Here is a 27,987-nt window from a genome sequence, read left to right on the forward strand (position 1 = left end):
ATTTCTGGTGAAACGGTTTACTTTGACCAGTTCTACCTTCTAAAAAAAGACGAACCCTGTATAATGACCAGGATTTTTGAGTTTTCTAGGATCCCCCGTACCTTATGCCGCAACAGCGAACAATCAACAACTCCAAATGCAAATTAACGTCCCAGCAACAAACTCCAACGAATCTATGCGTGTGTATTCGACACAGAAAGAAATTTGCAACAACCTGTTCGCCGTTCTAATTCCCTTGTTTCTCATTCGGAATTGCTCATGTAGAAAGTGCGGCGTACAGACCAACTTCTGGCTCTTACATCACACTTTTAAATAAGCTCAAACTCTATTCGATCTTGATAGAACTTGCGCTGGGCCACAACCACCTTTAACATATGCTAGTTGTGGTCCGAAATTCGAAGGTGTCAGTGCTGTATACTAAATATTTGGAGAGTATCTGGTTCTCGGCGAAAATTACGGAATAATCGTCAATTTTATCAGTGACATTGAAGCAAATCGAGCCGTCCTAGAAGAAGCGCTTCTAATTTTAGTCGATTTCACTCGCTCCGGGTGTTCAGTGCGAATTTGGTGGTTTTTTTCGAGGGTTCCATTATGAATAAGGAGTATGGAAACAGTCCTCCACCTTACCATGAAAGAGCTCCACCTAGTGCGCCTCCTAGTTATGCAGAAGCCCTCAGAGGAGTGCCTCCCTCAAGCCCCTATGTGGCCCAGAACAGTTGTAAGTGAAATTCTTGAATGACCAGAATCAGAAAACAACCAAGTTTGTCCTCAAAATTACTTTTTTGCTACTATAGAAGCTGTGGAAAGCTTCAGCTACACAATAAACAAATTTTTAACACCATTTCGAAAAACATTTGATATTACCCTTGCTGTGTCTTTCAGATTCATATCGGCAGATATAAATCTAATTATTTCTACCTCGAAAATCTTTTTTATACCCGCAAACCGCAAATCATTAATTTTCATCCAAAAAAACACTTTCAATTTTGAAGACAGCTGCGTCTGTCAAACCTCACAATCCTATCCATATGCTCTAATTGATTTGACGTCAATATCTTGTGAAAACATCAATTTCTTAAAATAAAAATTTCCCCAAGTTTCAATAACTCCAAACAACACGTCATGACGTAAAAAGCCATCATATAGCCCACAAGAATTAACTACTGGACTGTCCAAATACGTATACCTAGAATTATAATAATAATTGTTATCCGGTTTTATTCGATACAAGCGGAATGTGGATTATTATTGTTAATCTCAAGATTTTCTGGAGTATCATAAACTTCCCCGAAATAGCAGACCTTGATCTTTATGAGAAATGAAAATAAATAGGATGGGAACAAACCGAAATCGAATGTTTTTGGAAGTAGGAATTTATGTATAGCAATAACACGTCATATGACTTTATGCAAACAGGAAAACTTACAATTTGAATTCAAGTACACGGTTTCAACGTAATCCTTGATTTCATGATCAATTTATGATATAATTAACATCCACTTCTTTGACTGATTTCATTTGAATAAGTAAGTTGTCCAGTTCCTTTGTTGTTTACACGAATGTTATATGTAGTGGTAAAAATTGGAACAAGCAGTGAACTCCAGTTTTCATTATATGATTAATTTTTTCCTTCAATGATTTTCCGAGGTTAGGTACCGGTTATAAGATTATTTGCCACATTTCACCTCAGAGGATGATTATTACAGGAATACACAAAAGTTCATCTAAAGTAAACACTAATTCCGTTAAGTTTATTTATTTATCTCGAGTGACTCGCATTAAACAAACGGTAAAAGAAAAAATGTTTCTTTTGACCTCAAAAATCTACTGTTAAAATATTTGTACGAGTCAAAGACTCGCCCTGCATATTTCCAAATTCAGATTTCGTATGTCTAGGTATACAGGGTGGTCCAGATCTTAACCAAGAAATTTTAACCACGTATTCTACATCGAAAATAAGCCCTAGTTTGTCATATAAACATATGTCGAGAAATGTTTCCTCCCCGAGATACGAGGTGTTAAAATTATAGAAAAGAAAATGTTTTTATTAATAACTTTCACACTGCTTTAAATTTTTTTTATGAAATTTGAGAAATAGGTTTTGAGCGTCAAGGAGCACTTTTTGTATAATATCATTTCTTTTTTATTCCACCAGTAGCGTCCGTACTGCAGCGAGACTGAATATTTTCAGATAAAAAAATGATGCCACTGGTTTTTCCGACAATAAAAATTACTATCTGAATCCTTATTTAATTTGGAGCAAATTCGGTCTCTTGACTTTTTGCTGTACGAGGCACCGTTTCTGCTCAAAAAAATAAAACACATTCTCATACATGAAGAAATCGCCAACAACAAACATTTTTTCAAACCTTTTTGTGGGAATTTTGGAAAGAAACAAAAACATTATTAGGTATTGACCATTCTCAGCGAGAAATGGGGCAATTTCAAGACCCCAAAAGCGTTTTTAACCTCGACATCGTTTGCAGGTAGAATCGATCGTATTTGACGTGAGTCAGGCTTCCAAATCTATTTTCGCATAATAGCTCATAGTCATAATAGTCATAATATTAAAACGTTTTAATCGGTTTTAAACAGTGAATTTCAGGTACATTCGCAATCGTCACGTATATGTTGACGTAGTATCTTGAATGATTTTTTATGGTTTCATTATAATTTTCTTGTATGCACTATCTCAAATTGGTCATTTAACTCAATTTTAACAAAAGTACATAATTATATCGTATATACCGATAATATCAACAAGACATTGTTTTCTACTTGTTTCTTACTGATGCTTATTGGCTCCAGTTCCCAAAATAAACAATCAAACTCACGAGCCATTTATTATTTTTCATAAGGAACCTTTGGAATCAAGGACAAAAAAATCGTAATCTTGAAATTAGTTTCGGGATATGTAAATTGCGAAACGCAGGTTTGAAACGCTGCTTATGTGACATCAAGGTTTATTATTCCTAAAGTCTTGAAATATTCCAAATAAACTGAGCAACAAATGAAGTGAGACATTAAAAAAATTTGACCACCTATATGGTCGAAATCACGCTAATGATGGATATTTCTTCAGCGGTGTAATGCATTCTCCACGGTATAATTTCAATTAAGATTCGGAATATGTGACAGAACACTCAGTATTAAGAAATTTATAACCTAGAACAACTTTTTCTTCCTCTCTGTAGATATGGTTGAGAAACTGATCGTTCCTTCTCCAAACTCAGACAAATATTTTCCTAGAATTGTTGCCAATGTTCTTTTTTTATGTCACTTAGTATAGTTAGAGTGAGGTTCCTCATACAATCAAATTTGAAACTCTTTTTGGATCTGGATGGCACATAACGTGAACTGCAGAAATTTTATCATTTCTTTCTATCCTAAAAGTTTATTATTGGAAATAATAAAAATTGCAATGTTATTGTAATAAAATTGACAACAGTCACTATTGGCAATTTCAATATCCTTGGAGAGTAATCATTACCTATGTCTACCTATGTGATTCCACTTTCTTGTTTGTGAAAGAATTTCACCACAATTTTTTTACCTGATTCTATTCAGGTGATGAAAATAATCAACAAACATATCACTTACACACTTATGCTAATGAGAGGATATCTCTAGGATTGATAGTACCTATTTTTTTAACGATATATCAATTCATTTACGAACAAAAAATATTCCGTAAGATAAACTAATCAATAGACCAGATGACAACAAGAAAATTTCCTTTGTCTTTAGATATTCTCGTTACTAGCAATTAGTCGAAGAAATCAATACTCAACCCTGCTCCCAAAAGAAAATATAATGAATAATTTCATTCAGATATTGATTAATTCTCCAACGACAAAGAGGTTCAATGAAATAGTACGTATATCATTGATGTCATAGATCAATAATGGGGGATATTAGTACTTCCCATGAAATAAATATTGATATTGAATTATGAAGGTCATGTGACGATAAATATTTGCTTATTAAATTTTCTGGAAATATGGATTTACTGCCAATAATCCGAAGAAATCTGAGGAATATTATGATGGGAGTATTTCCATTTATATATTAGCGTAAAAAAATATCTTAACTACCTATAGATATATGTGAGAAAAAGAATATTTTGAACGATAATAATGATTTTAATTATTATGAAACTATGAGAGTTGATATGGGGATGAAAGTAGTGGCGGTTCCATCTTTTTTCGGGATTTTTCGAAGGTCAACTTTAGAGACGCGTATATCCCAGAAAAAACATCGTAGATCGTAATGTGATACATATTCTGAAAGATCAGATCTTCTAGTATAATAAATCTCAAAATTTCATCTCGCTCGGTGCTTGAAGAAGAAAATAAAATAATTTTTCGATATTAGAAAAATGGGCCCCATGGCTCCTCATTGTAACCACCCTTGGGAAAGGGGCTTTCACGCCATTGTTCAAATTCAAAACCATAGAGGACACCAATCCAGATACTCAGCAGGGCCAACGCTTCTGTGCTTAAAAACAAGTTTTCACACTCTTTTCGAAAATTCACATCCTATCAAGTTGAAAAATATTTCTTGGCTGTTAAAATACGTTTTGATGGCGAATTCTGGTAATTTCTTTTCTGAGAGTTTTCGTATACATTTTACTTCAAAGAAAAAGTCAGAAATTGTATTTTTGCCATTAGATTTCGAAGACCAATAGAAATTGCAGAATTTTCTTGCCCATAGCCCATGTTCGATAGTTTATCGGATATAGCATACACGCATAGCTAGTGAAAAATACTATCATACTGATGGTTCACTTTTTAATTTTCCGTAATGATCAATAACTCACATCATCCAGTGTTAAAGCTTACGTGGAAACACATTTGTACAGCCCCTGTACTGTGGCGATCTGATCTGGTATATTTTCCCATTTATTTGGAGATATTCTTTGTTAGGAAGTGACAAGGTACATTTTCCATTCAATCGGAAATGATTCAATTCGATCTATTTTCCCTATCGTGAGCATTCCAAATTTATCATAAGCCAACAACGAAAAACACTATCTGCATACAGGTTCTTTATATATGTCACTATATACGAGTTTTGGCAATAGTTCGCCTAATGTATTCTGTCGAACAAGTTAATTGATCAATGCGTTATGGCCAATCAAGTTGTATATGTGTATAATTGTAAGTATATTCAACTCAACGAGTGATAGGAAGATAAAAAATCAATATCTCAATGACATTTACCTGCTTGGAATGGGGAACTCGATTTTTTGAGGTTATTCGAATGTTGCCAATATTCAAATTCACAGTTTATATTTTGTGAATTGAGGAAAATATGATGATAAAGAAACGCACGCTGAAAAATCTTCCACAAATGTTAATTTCATTCTAAATCTTGAATCTTTAGCTATAAGCCATGTATTTCCGTTTTGAGACAAGTTGATCTTGGAAAACGAAAAAAAAAATGCGTGTCTGTAGCCTCATTCTCGAGGATTATAAACTAGAGGAATCCCTATCTGTTAGCGAACCGCTGCATCTTGAAAGCCACGAAAAGTGCAAAACGAATAATTGAAAAAAAAGATTCAGAACTTCGAGGTTATTTTGACCTGTACAAAAGGCAAATGTAAACAAATCTACCACAGTCGTCAGTTCAATTTATTCAATTAATTTCAATTGGGAAAAAAGCATCAGGAAAGTTTTCTGTATAGAAATTAAACAAAAATTGTGAGAAAAAATATCAATAAAATGGATTAATCTCTATTCAATAGAATTGTTCATATCGTTATTTGTAGTAGAAAATTTACGTTGAAAAGATCTTGATATTGAGCTATTGATAAATAAACATAATATCCATTTTTTTTTCCTTATGAATAATGTTATGAATAATGTTGTAATGTATGAATAATAATGAGGTATTTGACTTAGTTTTTCCCTGGGGCCAGTTTCAGGGCAGGGTTTATTTCAAGAAAACCATCCGTTTTGTTTGTTATCAACATTTATACCTGTATTATTGGTATCCAATTGGTTATTCGATGATTTTCAGTTGAAAATTTACTTTAATGAGACAATCAAACACTCAGACGATTCGAGCATTATTTGCACCTGTAATAATTAACTTATAATTTCGAGGTTTAAAAAAAAAATGAAATTTCCAGTCTTGATGTTCTATAATTCATCATATTTAATTGCCACATGGCGTTGGTAAAGGCCAACTGACCTATAAACGTATGCCACAATTAGCCCACAACTTATCAGAACTCCTGAACCGATTATTCAATATTTATATATAATATTACCAATCCACAGTTACGAAAGGTCCAGAAATAGTGACGACAGTAGTCCCAATTGGTCCAAATCCAACCCATATGATATGTCCACACTGTCATGCTGAGATAATAACCACAACAAAGTCTAGGCCCTCGGCTATGGCCTATATTACTGGAGCACTGATTTGTATATTGGGGTAAGTTCACCACCTCATTTATTAATGGTAGAGGTAGTTCATTTTTAATTGAATATACAGGGTGAGTCTTTGAAATACTTTTTTCCTTAACCATTTTTTCGTTTTTTTCGGTTTAAAAGATGCAGGCTGTTGAAGAACCTTAAAAAAATGTTATGTTTGTGATGATAGTTTTAGTGTTTGAAATACATATAATGAAATGAAGGATTTAGCGGCATGCAGACAGGAATTGAATTCTGAAAAAAGTACCACCCAGAGCAGGATTCGCACCCACGACCCCCCGATTACCGGTCAGGTACTCTCCCAACTGAGCTACCCGGGTAGCATAGTTTTTCATTTATTTGATTAATCTTTTTCGATTACAAAATATCACCCCAACTCTTGAAACTAAATTGGACGCTGTCTAATAAATAATCGAACGTTTCGTAAAATAAAAGTATTCTTCATATTTTCTCGTATAATGCGTCGTTTTCGAGTAATTTGATGTTTAAAAATAAAAAATGTCTGTGAAATTTGAAAAATTGGGTACTTTGGCTGAATGCAACTCTGTTTAAAAGATCCACATTTTTTTAGTGTCATAGATTTAGCTGGTTATTCTGAAGGTAATTTTGTTTTTCCAGGGTTGGTACAGCTCATTATGAAAACTTTAAATGGCTTTATCTTTTTATCAGAGCCGAATCTGAAAAAATGATATGGGAAAAAAGTGTTTTTTTTGACCTCAAGAAAAGAATCAACCGTTAAAATATTCGTACGAGTCAAAGACTCCCCCTGTATATGTGCAATTTTGAATCAATCTCTTGCCCTTTCAATTTTATCAACTAACGTCCAGTTTCATAATCAAATTTAAAGTCACTTTAAGCTTCCTTTACTGTCATTTTCAGTAGGGTTAAAGGAAGCTTTATGATTAAAAGGACTTTAGGGTTCATTATGAAACCGGCCGTAAAACGTGAGAAAAATTCCAATTTTCACCACTTAGTGAATTTTGCCTTCTCCTTTAGTAAAAGACCTATAAGTATAAAAAGCAGAGTAACCTGATCGAAGATCCACAATTTCAATGGTTTTTATGAATTCTTTCATTCCTCGAAAATTAATATGAGCTTGTCATGGGACTAACTTTTCATCAAGCGAGTGTAGTTGAATCTAGTGCTGATTTTTTTTCAACTTTGCCTATTTTGGTTCATGACATGGAGTAGGCGGATGCCATTATGTAAAATTGTAGTTGCACGTAGGTTATTAAAAGAACTTTAGAAAAAATAATCCTACATGTTAATCTGACAGCTTTTGTTTATTATTTCAAATATGAGGCAGTCGAGGGTATACCTTCAGGTGATAATTGAAAGGGTTCAACGGTTTCGGTGATAGATTGAGGCCATAAATAAACGTCAAGTTATTACCAGACCGGGATCAAATGTTGTAAATGGTTAGTTGCGACAAAGGTACTTAGACCTACTTTTCGAGAGGATCTTCAACTTTCGAGTCTCGGTTTTTCCAAATTTGACTAGAAAGAAGATGCGAAAAAGGTGAAATTAAAGGAGCGAATATCACCAAAGTTGTATAGGTACCCTTTGTACCGACTACCTGATGCTTTCGAATAATAGGTATATGCCGAAGTCATATTCATATTCTTATCTTTCGAAATTATTGTTCCTTAATGACTTTAACATGAATTTAACTGCCGCATTCAACAATGAAGGCCTCCATAAACGATTTAACACCACAGGGGGCGTCAATTTGCAACATCATGCCGACTAAAGTCCAGCTTCAACATTTTCAAAAATATGGTTTTTGTGTGTTTAACTCCATAATTTTCGGACCAAATTTCATAGGGATCTCCAGTAGTTTTCGAGAAAAATCCTTGGTAGACAATATTCAATATTGTCCAGTAATTACAAAAAGTAAAAAGAACAAGAATTTCGGAGTGGTAGAGATCCCACAAGTGCCAGTAGGTATCCTTTATATGAAATTTGCGGAATTTTTTAAATCAAATATTTCAACTGCATGAGAATAATTCCAAAGTAATAATTCATTTTTTTTATTCGATTTCCAATTCTCGTTAATTGAGATTATGAACTTAACAAGCAAATATGAGCACGTCAACAGAAAATTTGGAATTAATTATGAATCACGTTAATCTTTACCTTGGATATTTTTCATTGCATCACCGATATTGGTAATTTTCGTGAACCATGTTTCTTCATTATGTTCGTTATGAAATTCATCTCAATTTTAATTGACGTAGTAGTCGACGTTAAACAGATAAAGGCGATATTGATATGAAAATTTTCAGGTCTGTTTTTATAGGAATCATATTTTTAGATTTTAATTGAATATATGCATCCTCTTAGGGAATCTGTGAAAGGTTCATTTTATCCTCAATGTCAATATTGCAAATGATTGATATTAATTAATTATTAATAACATAACTTTCTAACTTTAACCGAAGCGAAGCTTATCTGCTTCCAGTAAGCAACGATATCTTATATCAAGGTTCTTCTGCTCTACTATGCGATGATTATGAATCCGAAATATTTAATCAACATCCGTAAATTCAAATCAGAAAAACACTAATTTAAAAATTAACATCAATAAGGTAGTTAACCCAGGAGAAATTGATTGGGAACCTGCTTTTCGAAAGTAAAACAATTAAAAATTAAAAAAAAAAATCGATCTATGTATCAACTATGATCTCTCAATTTATCACAATCGCCTAAAACTACCGAAATAAAAAATTATGTATATTTATGCCGTCACGTGACACTGCGATCCGGGTAGGTTTTATTTCCTGCCTAAATTCGTATTTCTTGAACCTGTCATAACTCGCGAATTATCTGTTAGGAAACTATGCTGTAAAGAGCATTTTTCATCAGGAGTGAATGATGCAGATAAACGTCGCATTCATTTTTATATTAATTATTCAGTCCAAGTCAGTCAAAAGTCCTCTTTAAGTGAAAGATTGGACTGAATTCAAAAATAATGCTATTGGTTATGGAAAGACAAAAATATAGGAAAACACAAACCGTTGATGTTATTTTATTTGAGTAAAAAAAAAAAATTATGTCACTGAATGGATAAACGTCAACTTACCCTTGTTGTTATGGGTTGAATGTCTTCTTTAAAAGTCAAAATGGAATAAAACGATAAATTATTCCCGCAAGGAATAAAAGAGCTTTGTAATAATTAGAATATGATAATTGCTGATTTCAAATGCACGGTTTGATGGAATTTCTCAACTGTTTTCTTCTATCGGCTTATGAATTTTAATCATCGATTTCGGAATGTGCATTTCAATGACGAACCAGACCTTTTTCATAAAATATTCGGATGTCGATATATATTATATTTAGAATGAAATACATGACTGTTAGCATGTAAAGTTCTTCTCTTTAATTTCAATATGTCATAGATGTATTTTTAAATAGATTCCAGGGATTCGACACGAAATCACAAGCTCAACATAAATAACAATTTTTTTATTTGCTAAATTATTTGGGTTAGCTTTAAAATTATTTTTCAAGCGTACATGTCGCGCTGTTTAAATATCAACAGCTTAATAAATTTAGAACTTAAGTTTAATTTATTATCACCGCTTCCAATAATGTTTGAATTATTTATCAATTCCAGATGTCCCCTAGGGTGCTGTCTAATACCATGTTGCCTGAAGAAATGCAGAGATATTCATCACAACTGTCCGAACTGCGACGCTTATCTTGGAGGCTTTATGCGGAACAACATTTCGTTAAACATTTAAAAAATTTATTCCGAGGTTACGTCTATTTTAATTACTTTTTATTGTATTTTACTAGTGTCTTATATGATGTATCTAGAGAGTGTAAGGAAGTTTTGTTATTATATATGTTAGGTACGCCAAGTTTGTATTTTTTATCTATGCATTTTCCACATGTCCAGAGAATGAGAAAAGGTATATGAATTTGTTGAAAAGAAATAACAAGAATAATATTTTTATTGTTTCAGAAAATATCAGAGCATTGTACATATTGTCATTTCAGTATAGAGAAATAAAAAAATATATAGAGAAAACGCGTAAAACTTAGTTTTGATATTCCTTCTTGATCAGTTTAGCAATGGTAGTCAGTTGCATATTGGTGGTGCCCTCATAGATACTACCTATCTTGCAGTCCCTGTAAAATTTCTCCTGAATATAATCTTTACTGAAACCTAGACCCCCCATCCAATCAATACACTTTACACAGGTTTCCTGGGCTACTTCCGAAGCATAATATTTAGCCATGGCCGCCTGTTTCGCGAAAGGTTGCCTCATTTCCACCATACGAGCTGCGTTGTACACCAGCAGCCTGGCACACTCGATTTGGGTCGCTATTCGGGAGATCTGGTGTTGCATCGACTGACAAGAAAATTTTCCACAAATTAACCCAATATTTTCGATTCAGATCGATGGGTATCATTCAGGGGGCAAACCTACCTGAAAATCAAATATGGGTTGGCCAAATTGAGTTCGCTCTAAGGTGTAAGGTATGGTAGCATCAAAACAACCTTGAGCCAGACCTAACTGCTGTGCACCGATTCCAATTCTGCTCTCGTTCAGGAATCCCGCAGCATATTTGTACCCTTGCCCCAGTTCCCCCAAAATGGCACTTTCAGGTACCCGGACATTGTCTAATGAAACCATACAGGTTCCTGAAGCACAGATCCCTAGTTTTTTCTCTGGTTTACCCACAGAAACTCCATCTAAATCTCTGTCTACAAGGAAACAAGTAATGCCTCTGTATCCCTGGATAAAAACACTACCGAATGAATAAAAATTCAAAGATCTGCAGGAATAAATTGGAGCAACATGATAGATGCAAATTTTGAGACAATGCATAACTTACAGCAGATGGATTCGCATTTGCAAATAGAACAAAGAGTCCAGCAATATCTGCATTGGAAATCCACATTTTTGAGCCGTTTATAATATAATCTGAGCCATCCTTTTTGGCTGTGGTTTTCATTGCAAATGCATCTGATCCTGAGGTAGTCTCTGTAATAGCAAAACTTCCAACCTGTGGGTTAGAATAACTAGTACAGTTACTCATTTTTTAAGTAAATCTTATAAATTTCCATACCATCTGAGTTGCTAATCTAGGAAGATACTTCTGTTTTTGTTCTTCTGACCCTAACTTCATTATGATTGAATTCACCAAAGTGTTATGGATATCCACCAAAGTTGAGACTGAGGGATCAACCTTAGATATTTCTTCAACCGTAAGGATTGTTGTCATGAAATTAGAGCCAGCTCCCCCATAACACTCATCAATCTCAATACCTAGAAGCTAAAATGAAACATATTATTGGCAACATTTCTTGAGGTGGATGTTTGCCAGCATACCCCATTTTTGAACAACATATCCAAGACGGAATTCTTAAATTTACCATCTTTTTCCATTTCTCGAACATTAGGTTCAATTTGTTCCTTTGCCAATTTATGTACTATAAAGTTTAAAATGTGAAATAAAGTTTATTAATTACTAACTTAACAAACCTGTTTCTTTCATAAGAAGTTCGTTTTCTGTTAATGAGGTGAGAGGACCGCAACCTGTATTATTTAATAGCTCTTCTTTAGTCTTGGTATTTGCTCCATTTGAAAATTGTCTAATAACTAAGCTGATTGCAGGGCTCTTTTGATTATTAGATAACTAAAGAGTGAATGAGATAATATATATATAATTCTTATTCATAATCGACTCACCTGCTTACAAATATTTGAAATCTTTGTGGATATCATTATTACGAGATACTATTCCTCAAACTACTGAATCCCTTTTCCTCACATAGTACTTATCCAACCTTTGAGTTCAAAACTTGCGCATGATTCGATCTTTTTCTGTACAAAATATTCATTTATTCATACTACCAAATAGGTATTTCGAAATCTTTATTTTCAAAATGAGAACATCATATCAGGGAAACTGTTCAATGATATTGAAAGGAACTGATAACGAATTTGTAATTTCCTAAAAGTAATACTATTTAGTGGTGATACTTTCAGCTTCAAAACACATACTTTAATTCTTGATAATTATTTCAAAAATAAAGTTTTTCATATTCTGATAAATCATTGATTACATATTCAAATATATAAATCATTTACAGATTACTGTATTCTGTAAAAATCACCGGGATGATTTCATTCTAATCTCACAATTATCAAGACTCTTCTGTTGTAGTTATCAACGCATAAATTTCAACTTTTTACTTACATATAATATTAAATTATCGCACAACAGTTGAGTGTTTAGGAGTGTTGCTGAATTATTTTTTTAAATGTTTGTTCGGCTTTTTCCGCTACGTGACGCTAGTGTTGCTGAGGAAGTTACATTTTTCTGTAATCTGAGTTGACTCGATTCAAAAATCTCATTTTATTTATGGTCCAGGCATGGATCCAGGTGATTGCATATTGATTAATGAATGAAATCATTCCATGTAATAATCTAGGAATAATAATTGCAATCCATATGGGCCAAGAGTTGAACTTTGGTATTGGTAACATTGGATGTCAACTTATCCTGTATATGTCACACTGACAAATGACAATTAAATTTCTCTGTTAATCCTTCCTTCTAAAATCTTGACAGTTTACAAGTCCAATTATTATTTATTTTCATAATTAGAAATGCACCAGATATCCTCAGAATACCTAATTACTAATGTTCAATAATTGTGAAATCCATGCAAATCGTTTAAAACCCCCAATTTATGGTTATTGAGATCTGCCATCAGTTATATATATCCTATCCTAGCAAGGTTAGTACCATTAACGACATCTCTTTATTATGCATTGGGAGGATTTTAATTGGGTTTAAATGAAGGATCTATCTATAAATATTACCTATCAGAACGCAGGAGTATTTATAAAGTACACTAATTTGATATATATTCCTGAATCATCCATAAACAAATGATTTCAAAATGTCAAAACACTACTAGGATCATACTCTATCATTCATCTAGGAGCCTTCTCAATGGTTTTGTTTCAGGTGTCAGAGAAAGTGCTTTTACCCTGAAGGCTACGTAGTATTTGAACACTTAAAAAAATAAGTGAGTATTTCAGTCTGATCTGTTTGCAGAGTTGATTACCTTTACTGGGTCACAATATTGTATCCCCAATTGATTAGGCATATTAGGAGCTAGAAAATTGATTGAGGAAGTAATATAAATTTTATTGATTCCTGAGCTACTGTTCACTGCTTTATTAGTAAACAATAGATTTGGCTTTGCCATTGTTTTTGACGACTTGATAACTAGGATGGTCAAGCTCTTTGTTTCATATTATGGTATTAATATTCGAAGGTTTCCCACCCCCCTTAATCACAGATGATAGAAAGATGTTTTAGGCAGCTGTCAATATGTTCAGTTTATGATGAAATGAAGCTGAGCAATAGCATTTGAAGGAATGAATTCTAGAAAATGGAAACTCCTCTCTCTATGTTTGCAAACATATAAAGCCTGTAGCTTGTGTGTATGTGTTTTGCATGAAAATACTTCCACTGAGTTTAACTCAGTGTATTTTTTCCACTATAGTGCGGTTTGACCCACTTTCCCACACTCATTTCAGTTCAAAGGTTTTTGAAAGTTCCTGCACTAGTGTGGAAAAGCGATTTTATTTACGTAATTTTCACGACAAATGCGGGAAAGGAATTTATTCAGCTAACAATAGCGGAAAGTGATCTTTCCCGTACGCCACTGCCGTTGTCCGAACGACGCGAAACAGCGGTCAACAACACACTTTTATTTTTTGCAATATTTGCGGGACACCCAGTATAAATTCATATGTGCCGAAGTCAAGGTCCAGGGAGGCAAGCTGGCCAATTTGAGAAAGGCTCTGGTGCAATTTTTTTACTTGTAAAACTATAACGTGGAAAATTATACAGGCTGTCCCGATATTAATGCAACAAAATTCGGTCACAGATTCCCTGGATACAATAAGGAGACCCCTATTCTAGATTTTTGCCAGGTTAGGTTAGGTTAGGGGGCCTGTTTTAGGGTTACAGCCCCCTGAATTCAGCCCTTTTTGTCGCAGAATTCTGTTTTATGAAAATCACTGAATTTGGCACACAGATGATATGCAAAATCTCATTGTGCTAACTATTTTGGCCATGGACCAAGACACTGGGCCACAATACCATCCACTAAGCATTAACCGCGTACTTGACAATGACACTTGTCATGTGGTGAGTCTGACTCATACAAATACTTAATCAGTAGATTCTTGAGGTCAAAAGAAGCACTTTTTTCCTATACCATTTTTTCCGATTGGTCTCTGATAAAAGGATAAATATAGCCATTTTAAGTTTTCATGATGAGCTGTGCCACCCCTAGAAAAACAAAATTACCTCCAGAATAACTAGCAAAATCTGTGGCACTACACATCTGTGGATCTTTTGAACAGAGTTGTATTCAGCCAAAGTATCCAATTTTTCAAATTTCACAGATAATTTTTTATTTTTGAACATCAAATTACTCGAAAACGAAAAAATATGAAAATATTCATTAGATAGCGTCCAGCTAAGTTTCAAGAGCTGGGTTCTTTGAATTTTTGGTATTTTTATGGAACGTAATGGTCATAATGAGAAAACTGGAAGACGTGAGTGATATCTTATGTTCGAGAAAGATTCATCAAATAAATAAAAAATTATAATCCGAAATTCATTTCATTCGATAGAACCGTTTGTGAGATAAAAAATTTTCAACAGCCTGTATCTTTTGAACAGAGCCGATTCGGAAAAAATGGTAAAGGTAAAAGTGTTTCTTTTGACCCCAAGAATCAACTGTTGAAATATTTGTACGAGTCAAAGACTGACCCCGGGTTTCATAAAGCTTGATCGGAGAATCAACGCTTGATTATCGAATAGACGTCAATTTCTTTCCAACCGATAATTCAGTCGTGAGCATTCAGAATATCATTCTCGCATCAAATTAAGATGTTCATACGCCCATTCCATTATTTTCAATTAAATATTAAAAAAAAATGAAAAGGTTTCAGAAACCGAGTGACTGTCAAATCGTTGATCGGACAATCAAAGTTTTATGAAACCCGGTGTGACCCTCTATAATTTCGAAGGATTGTTCATTTTCATACTTCAATTTCAAAGGGTGGCCCTTTCGTATTCTGGAAGCAGTAAATGAAGGTTTTATAACTCCTTTCTTGAATACTTCTGAAAGAACCTTTATGAAGTTAAGTACTTCTCCAACGACATTTCGAGAATTGTACTTAGATAACATAGAAATGTGTCGACCCTTCTGAGAAACCGAAATCATAATAAAACGTTCGACTCTAATGACCTCTGACTTGGGTATGGTTATTAGGTGAAGAATCCCAAAAGCTACAGAAGAAGTGAAATTTGCTCATCGGCATTTATTCGAACAGAGGGTTTCATAAAACTTTGATTGTCTGATCAACGATTTGACAGCCGCTCGAGTTCTAAAACAATATCACTGGAACCATTTCATTTGTGACTATATTGAAGAAGTAGCATCTGGGAATAATTGAATGGACGTAGAAACAACATAATTTGATGCGAGAATGATATTCTGAATGATCACGACCGAATTATCGATTGAAAACAAAGCGAAGTCTATTCGTCAATCAAGCGTTGATTCCCCGATCAAGCTGTATGAAACCGGGGGTTAATGTTTTTTTCACTTGATGCCATTTAATACGATGGAATTAAAATCGGCTGATTTCCGCTTCATCTTCAAGCTCATCGAGTGTTTTTTAGATTGGGCCCAGACAAAAAAAATGGAAAACACAAACCGGGTGGTTTTTAGGTCAATGAACGAAATTTTTTCGAAACAATTTCACGGCTCCAAATTTCGTTGTCGTCATATTTTTTTATTATGATGATATAGATAATTCAAAAATGATAAAATAAAAAACCCAGATTCGGTTTTCATCGGCCATTCATTTCATCTTGTTATTTTTTCATCGGTGGCAATTGTTTCTAATTTGCCTATGAACCAGGTATATGAAAACTTCGATGTATTTTGATGCCACTTCTCCACCCTTGAATCTATGCAGTAAGCTTATTTTAATATTTTGAAATTAGCCAATTTGAAATTAACTGTTTTCGATTAGTCAAATATTTTCATTTGTGACTATATTAAAGAAGTAGCAACTGAGAATAATTGAATGGACGTAGAAACAACATAATTTCATGCGAGAATGATATTCTGAATGATCGTGACTGAATTATTGTTTGAAAACAAAATGACGTCTATTCGTCAATCTAGCCTTGATTCCCCGATCAAACTTTATGAAACCCGGGGTTAATGTTTTTCTCACTTGAAGCTATTTAATACGATGAAATTATAATCGGCCGATTCTTGCTTCATCTGCAAGCTCATCGAGTGTTTTTCAGATTGGGCCCAGACAAAAAAATGGAATATACAAACCGGATGGTTTTTAGACCTATGAATTTTTTTGAAACAATTTCATGGCTCCAAATTTCGTTGTCGTCATATTTTTTTTTTATGATGATATAGATAATTCAAAACGTCGCCTTGGACGTGAATAGGTCTGATCCCCTCAATATAAATTTCGAGTAAAACGCATTCGAACTTTTTTCGCTCTAGAAAATAATTAACGCCTAGCTCACGACTGGTTGCGTAATATAGAATTCAAGTGTCAGCTTGTGGTTCATTAATTTTAACTCCTATTGAATATTTCAAATCAGCCCTGTAGAAAACAGTAGTGAAACGATCCAAGCCGCCAGGTTGTATTCACTAAAAAAAATTGTTGCTTAGATCTTTCAGCAATTCTGCTAGAACTCAACGAAAAAGCTACAAATCGATTGAGTGTCTTCACTACTCTAAAATATGAGCTTTTTTGAAGTTGTCTACAGTTCTAACTCAAAAAACCTAACATTGTGGATTAGACCCATTCACATCCAAGGCGACGAAAAATGATAAAATAAAAAACGCAGATTCGGTGTCATTGGCCATTCATTTCGTTTTGTTATTTTTTATCGGTGGCAATTATTTCTAATTTGCCTATGAACCATCTATATGAAAACTTTGAAGTTTTTTGATGCCACTTCTCTGTCCTCGAATTTATGAAGCAAGCTGATTTTAATATTTTTAAATTAGCCAATTTGATTTAGATTATTGAAAATTAATAGTATTTTCAAAGTTTTGAAGCTGTTTTTTTAACTCCAAATACTTGAAACTAACTAATTGTTTATAATTGTAATATTGTTTCCAATAACAGTCCTTAGGAACTTTCTTATTATCTTCTTTATAGTTTTAAATGTTCCAAATTAGCTAATTCTAGAAGCGCACTTGGAATTACCTTATTTCGAATAAGCTGATTAGCTAATACAAAATTAGCTTGTTCAAAATGAGTTAATTACAGGCCATCAGAATCATTTCAGTTTTTTCAATATTCCCATTGATTTTTTTTCAACAAATTTCGTTAATGAGTTTCAAATGTTACTCTCTTATTGTTATACTTATTTAATATTTTATCATAACGTTCAAGCTGATGAATTTCTAGAGGGTTCCTAGAAATTTTCTATTTAGTAAGTACAGGTAGTCGATAAGTATACCTAGCGCTCATGCGATTGGTCGTTGAAGGGTTGTGCTTACTTGAGGGGTGGGGGTGGGAGATGGGGGTAATTAGGTTCAAGAGAACGGTATTCCCGAAAGATCAGTAGTTCTCCTTCGGCTACGATGAATCGTGGAATATTCAGATTTAAAGCCAGAAGCTCTTCGAATTCTGACCAAACAACACAGAAGTCTGTCTCGTTTAAGAAACACACTTATAGAATCGCCTACAAGTTTAAATTAAACGTTTACTCGCTGTTCGTGGAAATTTTCGATAAAACCACGATGAAACTCCACAGGAAGATCAGGATGGCGGTGAAGCAGATGCTGGTCGAGCATTCGGACAGCGCGACCACGGACGCGAGGCTTCAGCTGCTGCTGCGACAGCACGAGATCGCCAGCAGGAACGGTCATCGTAGGGACGAGATCTGCATCAGCATGGTCATCGGCCTGGGTACGTGCACGGTGCCCACGGACCCCACCAAATTCAAGAAGTTCATCGCGGACCTGCACCAGGTGGAGGATATCCTAAGGCAGGAATGCTCCAACTTTGACCTGTTGTACGCCACCTTGAGGGCGCTCTACAACGAGATATCCGACAGCAATAAGGTACGTGGTTTGAATTTTTCGTAGTTTTTCAGAATTTGACTTCAAATCTTTTCGCGTTTGGCATTCTCCGATTTGGCTGACCCCAGCTGATATTTCGAATGAAATACGATTTTGAGACTTTTTCGTTTGATTTTTCGCATAAAATTTCGGCTGTTTGTTCAAAATTATCCTAAGAAACGATCCGTTCCAAATTTCACTCTGATTGAATTCATATTTCATTTTGGACTTGTCAGTTCAATGATACCAGGAGGTTTTAGTGTTCAAGTTCAACATTTTTTTTTTGGTTCGCGGTTAAAGTGCCTTCAAACCCTTCGAATTAGTGAAAAATTAGAGAATTCAAGTGAGATGAACGATATTTCGTTCATGAAATCAAATAACCGAGGAAATAATTTTTTTAGCAGCTAGCAGACATGTTCGTTTTTAAAATATTTTCATTTCGTCTTATATTATCCGTATTCAAATTCACCCTTAAACTATCGTAATCGAACTGTTGTGATCCGACAATTTATCCTGATGCCGGTTCTGTCCAAATTCTCTTATCATTTGCAGAGTCGGCTCCGATCGTGGAAAACCGTGGCTGCATCATTAGTTACTTGATTTTGAGGGTTTTTTATAATCCAGAATGGAACTATTTTGAACACCGGATTTTTGCATTAAATTTTTAATATTTCATTCTTGGATTTTCAAATCAATTTTAGTTGAAAAATATTTGTGATCCAGAATTAAATTTTGTCAAACACCGAATTTTTGTATGAAATTTTAGATATTCCATAATTTATATCTATTTCAATTGTGGAAAATAATTTTGCAATTCCGAATAAAAGTTTTCCAAATAGCGGAATTTTGAATAAAATTTTGATATTCCATCCTAACTTCTTCAAATCAATTTTAAGTGAAAAAAATATCAATTTTACAGAAAATTTCGTGAGGAAGGATACTGTAGATACGAAAAAGAGATTTTTCTGCTGAATAATTCAAAAAAGTTGAACGGTTGGTTTGTACGAAGTAACAAATCGATTTCAATGATATATAGTTTTTTTCTAGTTTCTAAATACTTCCAGAAACTTTTTTCTAGTAATTTCTGGAAAAATTCAAAAACGGACAGGTAGCGAAGATTTCATCTGAATTGATTGACTCATCTAAACGTCGTTATTTTATCTAAACGATTCTATTGATTCGGGGCCCACATTAACACTGTAAAACCCTTTTGAAGGTTTATTGCTATGGGTCATTATGATGAATGGGTTGTGGAATTCAATTGAAATAAACGAATGCAACCGAATTCTTTCAATTGCATTCTGAAATTTTGACAGTTTTAGAGAGCAGGTAGAGGTTTGCCAACTGTATCGACTTTGTCATTAAAAGAAAAATTAATGGGCATTTAACGATAGTTTGACGGAAGAATCATATTTTAGATTTTGCAAATGAATCCATTGAGGAGGAATTTATTAATCGGTGAAAATAAACGAAAATTTTCTTATTACAAATTGTTCGGAATAAATTAAGATAAAAAATACGATCGTTTAAAATGGAATAGATGACTTATATAAGGCGCTCACATTATATAAATTCTCTTACATTGAATATGTTCGCTACCGTCTGACGTATTGTGGATTTTAGAATATCAAGGTTTAACTATTTGAATGAGCGGACCTGAATTCTAATTCCTGAAACCCTTTCTCTTTTTTCAATCACTTTCGGCATTTTCGTAATAAAAATTGATATTAGTAGTGGCAACGGCCTTATGACATTAACGACATTTCATGAGTGCCAACCTTACTCCGTTCTAGTTACAAAAACTTGAGAAAATTATTTCATGGCCAACCGACTGCTAAAATAAATGTGAATGGAGTATATATATATGATGAAGACCGTTTAGCTATCATTAATCGGCTTCTTTAATCTTGAAAGCAGCTCAATCAATGTATTTTTTTCCTTCCAGATTTTATCACCCGCTATGTCAATAGTTCTGCGTTTGATCCCTCTGGAGATGATTCCTGACGCAGTCAAATGGATCCTCAATTCCGGCTACAAATACGTAAGCCTAGAGAAGGCTCTACATAATTTATGTCTGTGGCTCACCAAATGGACTTACACTCCAAATCTCAGTCCGTTGGTCGTCTTATTCATGGAGGTAAGTGATCGAGACATTTAAATTTCGAATCCAGTTCAATATTTCTTTTTAAATGGATTGTTTAAACTTAATTAAATTTCCTTTCCAGGCTTTAGAAGAGGAGCACCACGCGAATATCATCCTGGACGTCACTCTGGCCACTATCGAGCCACTGTTCAAACTGTTAATCATGGAGGACTTCAGAAAAACCGTCGGTCCTGTGGTATTCTACATGTTGAACAGGGTACAAAACAGCCCGGAGGTGTACGAAAAAATTTTTCCGCACCTGATGAACACGGCCACATTCCTGGAAAGGGAAAATTCAGACGACAGTATCTTATACCTTCAGAAACTGGTCCATTTGTACTCGAAACTTAAACAAATCTATCCGGATTATCAGATGGCTTACGACCACTTGGAATCGGTGCTCGACGTCTGCATGTGCAGCAAGGCGAGCAGGGACATGCTCAGCTCTGACAAACCTTGGGTTTGCGAACTGACAGAGGTCAACCCTCAAGACGTTAAGGTCGGATTGAACAACTTGGGAAACACCTGCTATATGAACAGCGTCCTCCAGGCCCTGTACATGACCAAATTCTTCAGGAACAACGTCCTGATGTTCGACCATACGGAGATGCCCCTGTTAAACAGCGTCCAGGATCTGTTCGTGTTGTTGCAGTGTTCGAAGAAATTCACGCTCTCGCCCACCAATATCCTTCACTTGGCCAGACCGGCGGGCTTCAACGTGGGTTTTCAACACGACAGTTCCGAGTTTCTTCTGCACCTGTTGGATATCATGCATGAGCAGGAGGTTTCGCAGTTGAAGGGAAAGAAGGATGCTCCTACGACTTCTGATGGTGAGTTTTCACGATTTTTTCCCTTCAGGATTATTATACGCGTTTCAGGAATTTTGCTGACATCTTGAAGGATGGAAAATCGAAAATATCTTTACTTTACGGATAGTGAAACTCCAGCAATCTCATAGTTTTGAAATTTTCACATATGTTTTGACAACTTCTATGGGTTTTTCTAGGTTATGTCAGTGAAAACCTCAATGATCGCTTGAGAGGCAAACAAACCTTCTATGACATTTATGACCACAAAACTTCAAATTGAACGAGATAATATTGTCAATAATAGTCAGTTTTCTATCATAACACATTCTATTTCCACCACCGAAAGATGAATGAGTATCACTGCACGACATTTTCTCAGAAAATTGAAAAGGATTTATAAAAACCACTCGAAATCACAAAAATATGAACCTTACCAACACTCTCAGTGGTCCTGTCAAAGTTAGCTGATCCGAAATGCCCTATAGATTTTGTGTTGTTTCTACGGACTGAACTTTCGAGGCCTGTTTTAAGCAGATCGATCATTTTTGGCTTATATTGACATCGAATTAGGTCCACATGCAGCTTAATTTCTGATTAAATGCAGAATAGTGTGTAAAATTGCGGATCTGGTTAAGAGGGCTCCAAGTATTTATTTATAGAATTCTTCCAGATGCCTCCTCGGTAAAAATGCCGTCGAAAAATGCATTTAAAAATTGGGAATTTCGACATTTGATCGAATAATTTCAAAACATTCGTCGAGGGCATAGAAAACGCAAAGTATCACGTGCAAAGCTTCCTTAGCAACGCATTTAAGTAACATAACAACCAGGCGAGCAAAGGTATTTTGCACCAATTTTCGCGATTCCGCTCTAGGGTAAAAGCCATTTGGACCATAACTTGTTTTTGAAACGTTTTAATATAGTTTTTTTTTTCTCAGTTTGATTTGGCGAATCTGCCCGATAAGGTAGATCTATAGGGTCAATCTTTACAAAATACACGGTGGAAATAAATAGTTGCGAAAAAATTGTCGAAAAACAGTGTGGGTCTTTCATATGATTTTTTTCTTGAGCAAGCGCCTGCTTAGATACACTTGCCTAACGATGGCACCTGAAAAGGAATTTTTAATTAGAAACTGGAAAACCATTGAAAAATGTATTTTTGATGGTGATTCTTGTAGGAAAGACTCACACTATTTTTTGAAAAGCAATCACCCGCAAACTTTTTTGGCAACTTTTCATTCAAACCTTTGCGTATTTGCTGAATTCTGCATTTTTGCAGTTTCAACGTAGGAATAAAATTTATAAACACAACCTAGAAATGTATTAAAACTGAAATTATACCCAATTTCGGAATTAATCGATCAGCATTCAAAATTGATTCAGTTATTTTGTCAATTTGTTCGATGTAACCAAGAACAGACGAAATATCTTCGGTCAGTGCTATTCAGTCAGTGTTATTCTCAATACCAACCGAAATTCCGTGACTAAAAATTTTACCGAATGGGCTAGTACCAACATAATGTGGATTTTCCACAGCCACTTGAGATGTCAGACATTCTTGAAGCGTACCATTTAAACCCAAGACAGAGAATCTGCGCCAAATTGTTTTTTTTATCATTAATGTTCTCAGGATTTCATTGCATTAATTTTCCTTTTCAGAATCGAACACGTTGCCGAATACAATCGTGCAGCAGTCCTTCGGCGGTAGGTCTATGACCGTCTTCACGTGTGGAGAGTGCAGCTCGCACAGCGAGAAGATCGACAATTTCAGGGAACTACCCCTCTGTTTCCCTGACGAGGACGAGGATATGTACAATGTGAAACATTCCGTTTCATCGCTACTGGACCTGTACTTACAACCGGAAAAATTGTGCGGCCAGAACAAGTACGACTGTAACAAATGCGGACTGAACGACGGCGAGAAGGTGACGCGTGTTATACAGGCACCACGAAGACTAATCATGACCCTGAAACACTTCAAGTACGATTCCAAGTTGCACAAGAGGACAAAACTTCTACACAGGTGAGGATCGTTGAGATGAGAGATCTATTTCAACCTATTGTCGGTCCAATTGTTGACTTTTTCTAAATTGTTGTTTTATTTTACAGAGTGAAATTGGAGGAATATATTCAACTTAATGGTGTCGGTTATGAACTTTACGCCGCCGTTGTACATCACGGATCAAACGCCGATCACGGACACTATTACGCCCTTGCCAAAGAAAACGAACAATGGTACAAATTCAACGACACAATAGTGAAGAAACTGACCCTGGCCGAAATCTATGAACTTAAACCTCCGGAAACACCTTACATATTGTTCTACAGGTAATTTCATCTTTTTATATCGAAAGAATTTTTCTCCGAAAGCAATATATTATTCAACGAACATATTATTGTTCATGAAGATGAAGTCGAGTATGGTAAATCATCCCGGTGAATAATAGCCATAATATGGGTGTAGAATACTGTACTTTATCCACCACTCAATAGTGGCTATGGCAACTTCTGATATTTCGATATTGCCCTACATTTCAACAGTAGATTCTTGAGGTTAAAACAAACACTTTTTTCCTTTACAATTTTTTTCCGATCGGCTTGGGTGAAAAAAATAGCCATTTTAAGTTTTTGTGATGAAGCTATAACACCCCTGGACCCTGACACTGAAGTTTTTCCAAGTATTAAATATACAATTTTGAGCTTCGAAATAAGTTACTATATATAGATAAAATGAAACGTAAGCTCACTTTTCCATTCTGTTTGGTCAACGAAGTAAACTGCTCCATACCAGTTAGGGATATTGACTTAAATTGCAAAAAAATATAGTTAAAATAAGATTTTTGTGATGAAAATTCATATTAATATGATTTCAAGTTGCAAATTAATTTTAGCCTGTAGGTCTGCAGCGTATACAGGCTGGTTAGGAAAAATCAAGTAAAATAACGAAATTTTATTCCCAGAGAATTCAAGCATTTTAAGACTATCAATACGATGTATGGGCCTCCACGGGCATCAATAACAGCTTGACATCTTCTTTGCATACTACACACGAGGTTGTTGAACATTTCTTGAGGAATTTGGTTCCATAAACGGGGCAGAAGCACTCTCAGATCATTTAAGGATTCTGGGGTAGGTTGATGATTATCTAATCTTCTTTGGATCATATCCCATGCATGTTCTAAGCAATTCAAATCTGGTGAGTGCGGAGGTATTGGTAAATGTGGAATACCAAGCTCCTCGCGCGCATTCTCAACTATGGCTGCACGGTGCGGTCTAGCGTTATCGTCTAGAAATTGAAAAGTTTCACCAATAGCAGCGTGGAAATTTGGCACAACATTGTCAATGGCATGCTCCCTATAGTGTAAGGCGGTCATATTCCAAGGACAAATGTGTAGATCTGTGCGCCCGTTGAAACATATCCCGGCCCATACCATAACACTACCCCCTCGGAATGGATGGACTTCTTGGACATAGCGACGATTACGGGGTATGCGTGGGATTGTCCAAACCCTTATTCTTCGAGAATCTGAAAATCGTCCATATCTGGATTCCCCAGTGAAAAGGACACTACGCCATTGATCTTTCCAATTTATGTTACCTTGCCCATTCCAGTCTTTGACGCTTATGGTCACGTGTTAATGGAACTCCTCTTGATGGACGTCTAGAACCTAGATTCATCTCTCTCAAACGTCGTCTGATGGTTTTGATGGAGATTTGGACCGCATCTGCATTTTGAAGAGTATTCCATAGCATTCTACACGTAGATGTAGGGTTTCTTGTCGCCGACACGGTGATGAAAAGATCCTGAGCAGGTGTTGTTTTTCGTCGCCCACCAAGCCTTGGTCTTTCCAAAACGGAACCTGTCTCCCTGAACCTATTCCAAAGTCGAGATTTAAAACTTTGGGCTGACTTGGAGCCTTTCCGCTACAACAACCTGAGTTAGGCCACCCTGTAGCATTCCGATAGCCCTATTAGCCTCAGCGTTTGTAAATTTACGTCTTGGCATTTTCAGAAAATTCGTTTCAAATCGTTGAACGCTATCTAATGAAAATTTCAACGTTTTGTAAATTTAAAGTATTCCTCAGATTTTCTTGTATAATGCGCCGTTTTCGAGTAATTTGATGTTCAAAAATTAAAAAGTATCAGTGAAATTTAAAAACTTGAGTACTTTGGCTGAATACAACTCTGTTTAAAAGATCTACAGATGTGTAGTGTCACAGATTAAGCTAGTTATTCTGAAGGTAATTTTGTTTTTGCAGGGGCTTATCATGAAAACTTAAAACGGCTTTATCTTTTTATGAGGGCCGAATCGGAAAAAATATTTCACAAAAAAAGTGTTTCTTTTGACCTCAAGAATCTACTCTTAAAATACTTGTACGAATCACAGACTCACCTTGTATAGGCAATTGTAGGTGAAATGGTTTATTTTTATTCTAGTACCTGTTAAAAATAAAGAATCATCTTTGAAAACACCCTGCATTACGATGATCTTACAATACCTTGATGGTGGATAAACAAACTTACATTGTCCCTCTGCTGTTTTGAGTTGTCGTTTTAACAATCCCTTCGTTCTTTCCAGGAATCAACAATCCGAAGAACCAGAAAACCTCAAAAAATCCGGTCTGCCCCTGCGATTGCAAGACGTGGTTCAGAGAGATTTGACCGAGAAGGAGGAAGACGAAAAATCGAAGAAACCCTATGTAACCATATATCAAACTAGGCAAAACAGGAATAATGACGACTCGATGCCGCCTCCAGGATGCGGCGGCGGTCTGTCGGACGCGCCGTCGAACATGTACGTCTTCTGAGGTGGGATAGTAACGCAATATTGTAATATTTGTAAATGTTTTATTGTAATATAAAGGTAGGCACACATAAGGGCGAGTTAGGGATCTTTGGCGCCCTCTCTCGGTTGTTTTATGTTCACCATGGATGTATCTGACGGCGCCAGGTGGCTTGAGTTGAAATTTCGGACTGTTTTTTTTATCGGAATGTAAAATTTGCGTTAATTTTCGTTTTGAAATTTTCGTTCGTTTGATCGGAGTGATGATGAAATTTCGATTTTTAGGATTTAAAATGTACATAGCGAATGATTCTATTTAATTTATTTGTTGTTAATTTATAGGGTGAGATTCGATGGCAACACGAAGAGGTTAACGAGTGATTAATTTGTCTGATCCATATCTCAGATGAATTGAATATTCGTCGATCTCTCGTGGATAATGTTGGGACCTTTGTTTAAAGTTGTTTAACGTACTAATAGAAGAGTTATCTTTATTTTCATGTTTTTAGTCGTACTAATTGATATCATTCGAACCCAGTGAAAGGGGTCCCAACAGTATCGATGTTCCTGGAATAACACCTATTGCAGTTTATCCAAAGTCGCTTGAATAACACGAAGAAGTGTTAATGCATCAGTTTCTTCGATGTATTGGCTTTTTCATACATCACCCAAGTGACTTTGGAAAGACTAAATGACAATGTATCGAATCTTCCTAATTGTGATTCCCTTGCCACCTGGTGACCCTCACTTGTTCAACATTTTACATATTATAATAAACATTTGAGGTTAAATCGATCGATTTTTGAACTAATCTGTGAAAGTGATAGAAAAATGTTTTCTATGAACCCTGTTATATACATATAACCTTTTAAAAATATTTATTGTCGTGAATTATTCGATTTCACTTATACAAATTATTTCGTCATTAATGGCTGTTTCTTTTCCTATTTTTTTCATTCCATGTTATTTTGTTGAATTTTGAAGTTTATAATGAAGCGAAATTGGACTTCGTTTTTTCGATCAATATATTTTGGCCATTGAAAACTTTGTTTTATTTTTATTATTGAGGATGTCAACCTTTTTTCTTCAATTTCTTTCATTTCAGTTTCGAAAGTATCACTTTTTGGCACTAAAACGCAGAAGAATCACTTTCCGGCAGTACCTAGAAAAAAATCACTTTCTACACTAGCCGGGAAGTGGAAACAGATCCTTTTTCCGCTCTAGTGCAGAAAAAATCACTTTTCAACCTGCTAAGAAATCTCTTTTCAGAACTTGTGTGGAAAAAAACACTGCAGCTGAGAAAAAGTCACTATCCCTCCCACTTTGCGGCACAAGCCAGAAAAGATACTTACTTTTCAGCACTAGTGAGGGAAAGTTATACTCTCGAAATTGAAATTACTGATGGAAAGTACGTAAATGCGCACATTAAAACTGGTGTTAATTCCCTGAAGAAATGTACTTTCCGCAAGAGTTTGCAACATTATTTTTTATACGAATTTCTTTTCCCAATTTTCCTTCACTTATCTCAGTTTCGAAAGGACCACTTTTTCTCGAAACATCTGAAAAAATCACTTTCCGCCACTAGCTGGGAAAACATATCACTTTCTGGCTCTAGTGCGGGAAAAATCACTCTCCGAATCTTACGGGAAA

The 27,987-nt window shown here is 35.2% G+C and overlaps 3 protein-coding genes across 4 annotated transcripts; 2 read left to right on the forward strand and 1 right to left on the reverse strand.

Moving 5' to 3' along the window:
• The first annotated feature begins 204 nt into the window (after window positions 1–204).
• Window positions 205–10,306, forward strand: LOC123323032 (lipopolysaccharide-induced tumor necrosis factor-alpha factor homolog). Its single transcript, XM_044911228.1, has 3 exons — window positions 205–718; window positions 6,285–6,441; window positions 10,060–10,306. The coding sequence occupies exons 1-3, from the start codon at window positions 592–594 to the stop codon at window positions 10,184–10,186; spliced, it is 411 nt and encodes a 136-aa protein (XP_044767163.1). The 5' UTR covers window positions 205–591; the 3' UTR covers window positions 10,187–10,306.
• Window positions 10,307–10,381: 75 nt separating this feature from the next.
• LOC123323030 (short/branched chain specific acyl-CoA dehydrogenase, mitochondrial) lies at window positions 10,382–12,437 on the reverse strand. The gene is made up of 7 exons (XM_044911227.1): window positions 12,146–12,437; window positions 11,939–12,092; window positions 11,786–11,886; window positions 11,523–11,729; window positions 11,289–11,459; window positions 10,880–11,188; window positions 10,382–10,801 (listed from the first exon to the last, which is right to left on the reverse strand). The coding sequence occupies exons 1-7, from the start codon at window positions 12,179–12,181 to the stop codon at window positions 10,487–10,489; spliced, it is 1,293 nt and encodes a 430-aa protein (XP_044767162.1). The 5' UTR covers window positions 12,182–12,437; the 3' UTR covers window positions 10,382–10,486.
• Window positions 12,438–12,991: 554 nt separating this feature from the next.
• Window positions 12,992–27,381, forward strand: LOC123323029 (ubiquitin carboxyl-terminal hydrolase 35). Of its 2 annotated transcripts, XM_044911225.1 has the most exons (8): window positions 12,993–13,200; window positions 13,434–13,494; window positions 18,297–18,606; window positions 20,549–20,740; window positions 20,829–21,576; window positions 23,214–23,577; window positions 23,664–23,882; window positions 26,134–27,381. In XM_044911225.1, the coding sequence occupies exons 3-8, from the start codon at window positions 18,307–18,309 to the stop codon at window positions 26,360–26,362; spliced, it is 2,052 nt and encodes a 683-aa protein (XP_044767160.1). In that variant the 5' UTR covers window positions 12,993–13,200; window positions 13,434–13,494; window positions 18,297–18,306; the 3' UTR covers window positions 26,363–27,381. The 2 variants fall into 2 exon arrangements, with proteins under 2 accessions (XP_044767161.1, XP_044767160.1); XM_044911226.1 differs by lacking the exon at window positions 13,434–13,494 and having other exon boundaries at window positions 12,992–13,200.
• The last annotated feature ends 606 nt before the right edge of the window (window positions 27,382–27,987 follow it).

This window comes from Coccinella septempunctata, chromosome 1 (genome assembly GCF_907165205.1).
Source record: "Coccinella septempunctata chromosome 1, icCocSept1.1, whole genome shotgun sequence".
NCBI lineage: Eukaryota > Metazoa > Arthropoda > Insecta > Coleoptera > Coccinellidae > Coccinella > Coccinella septempunctata.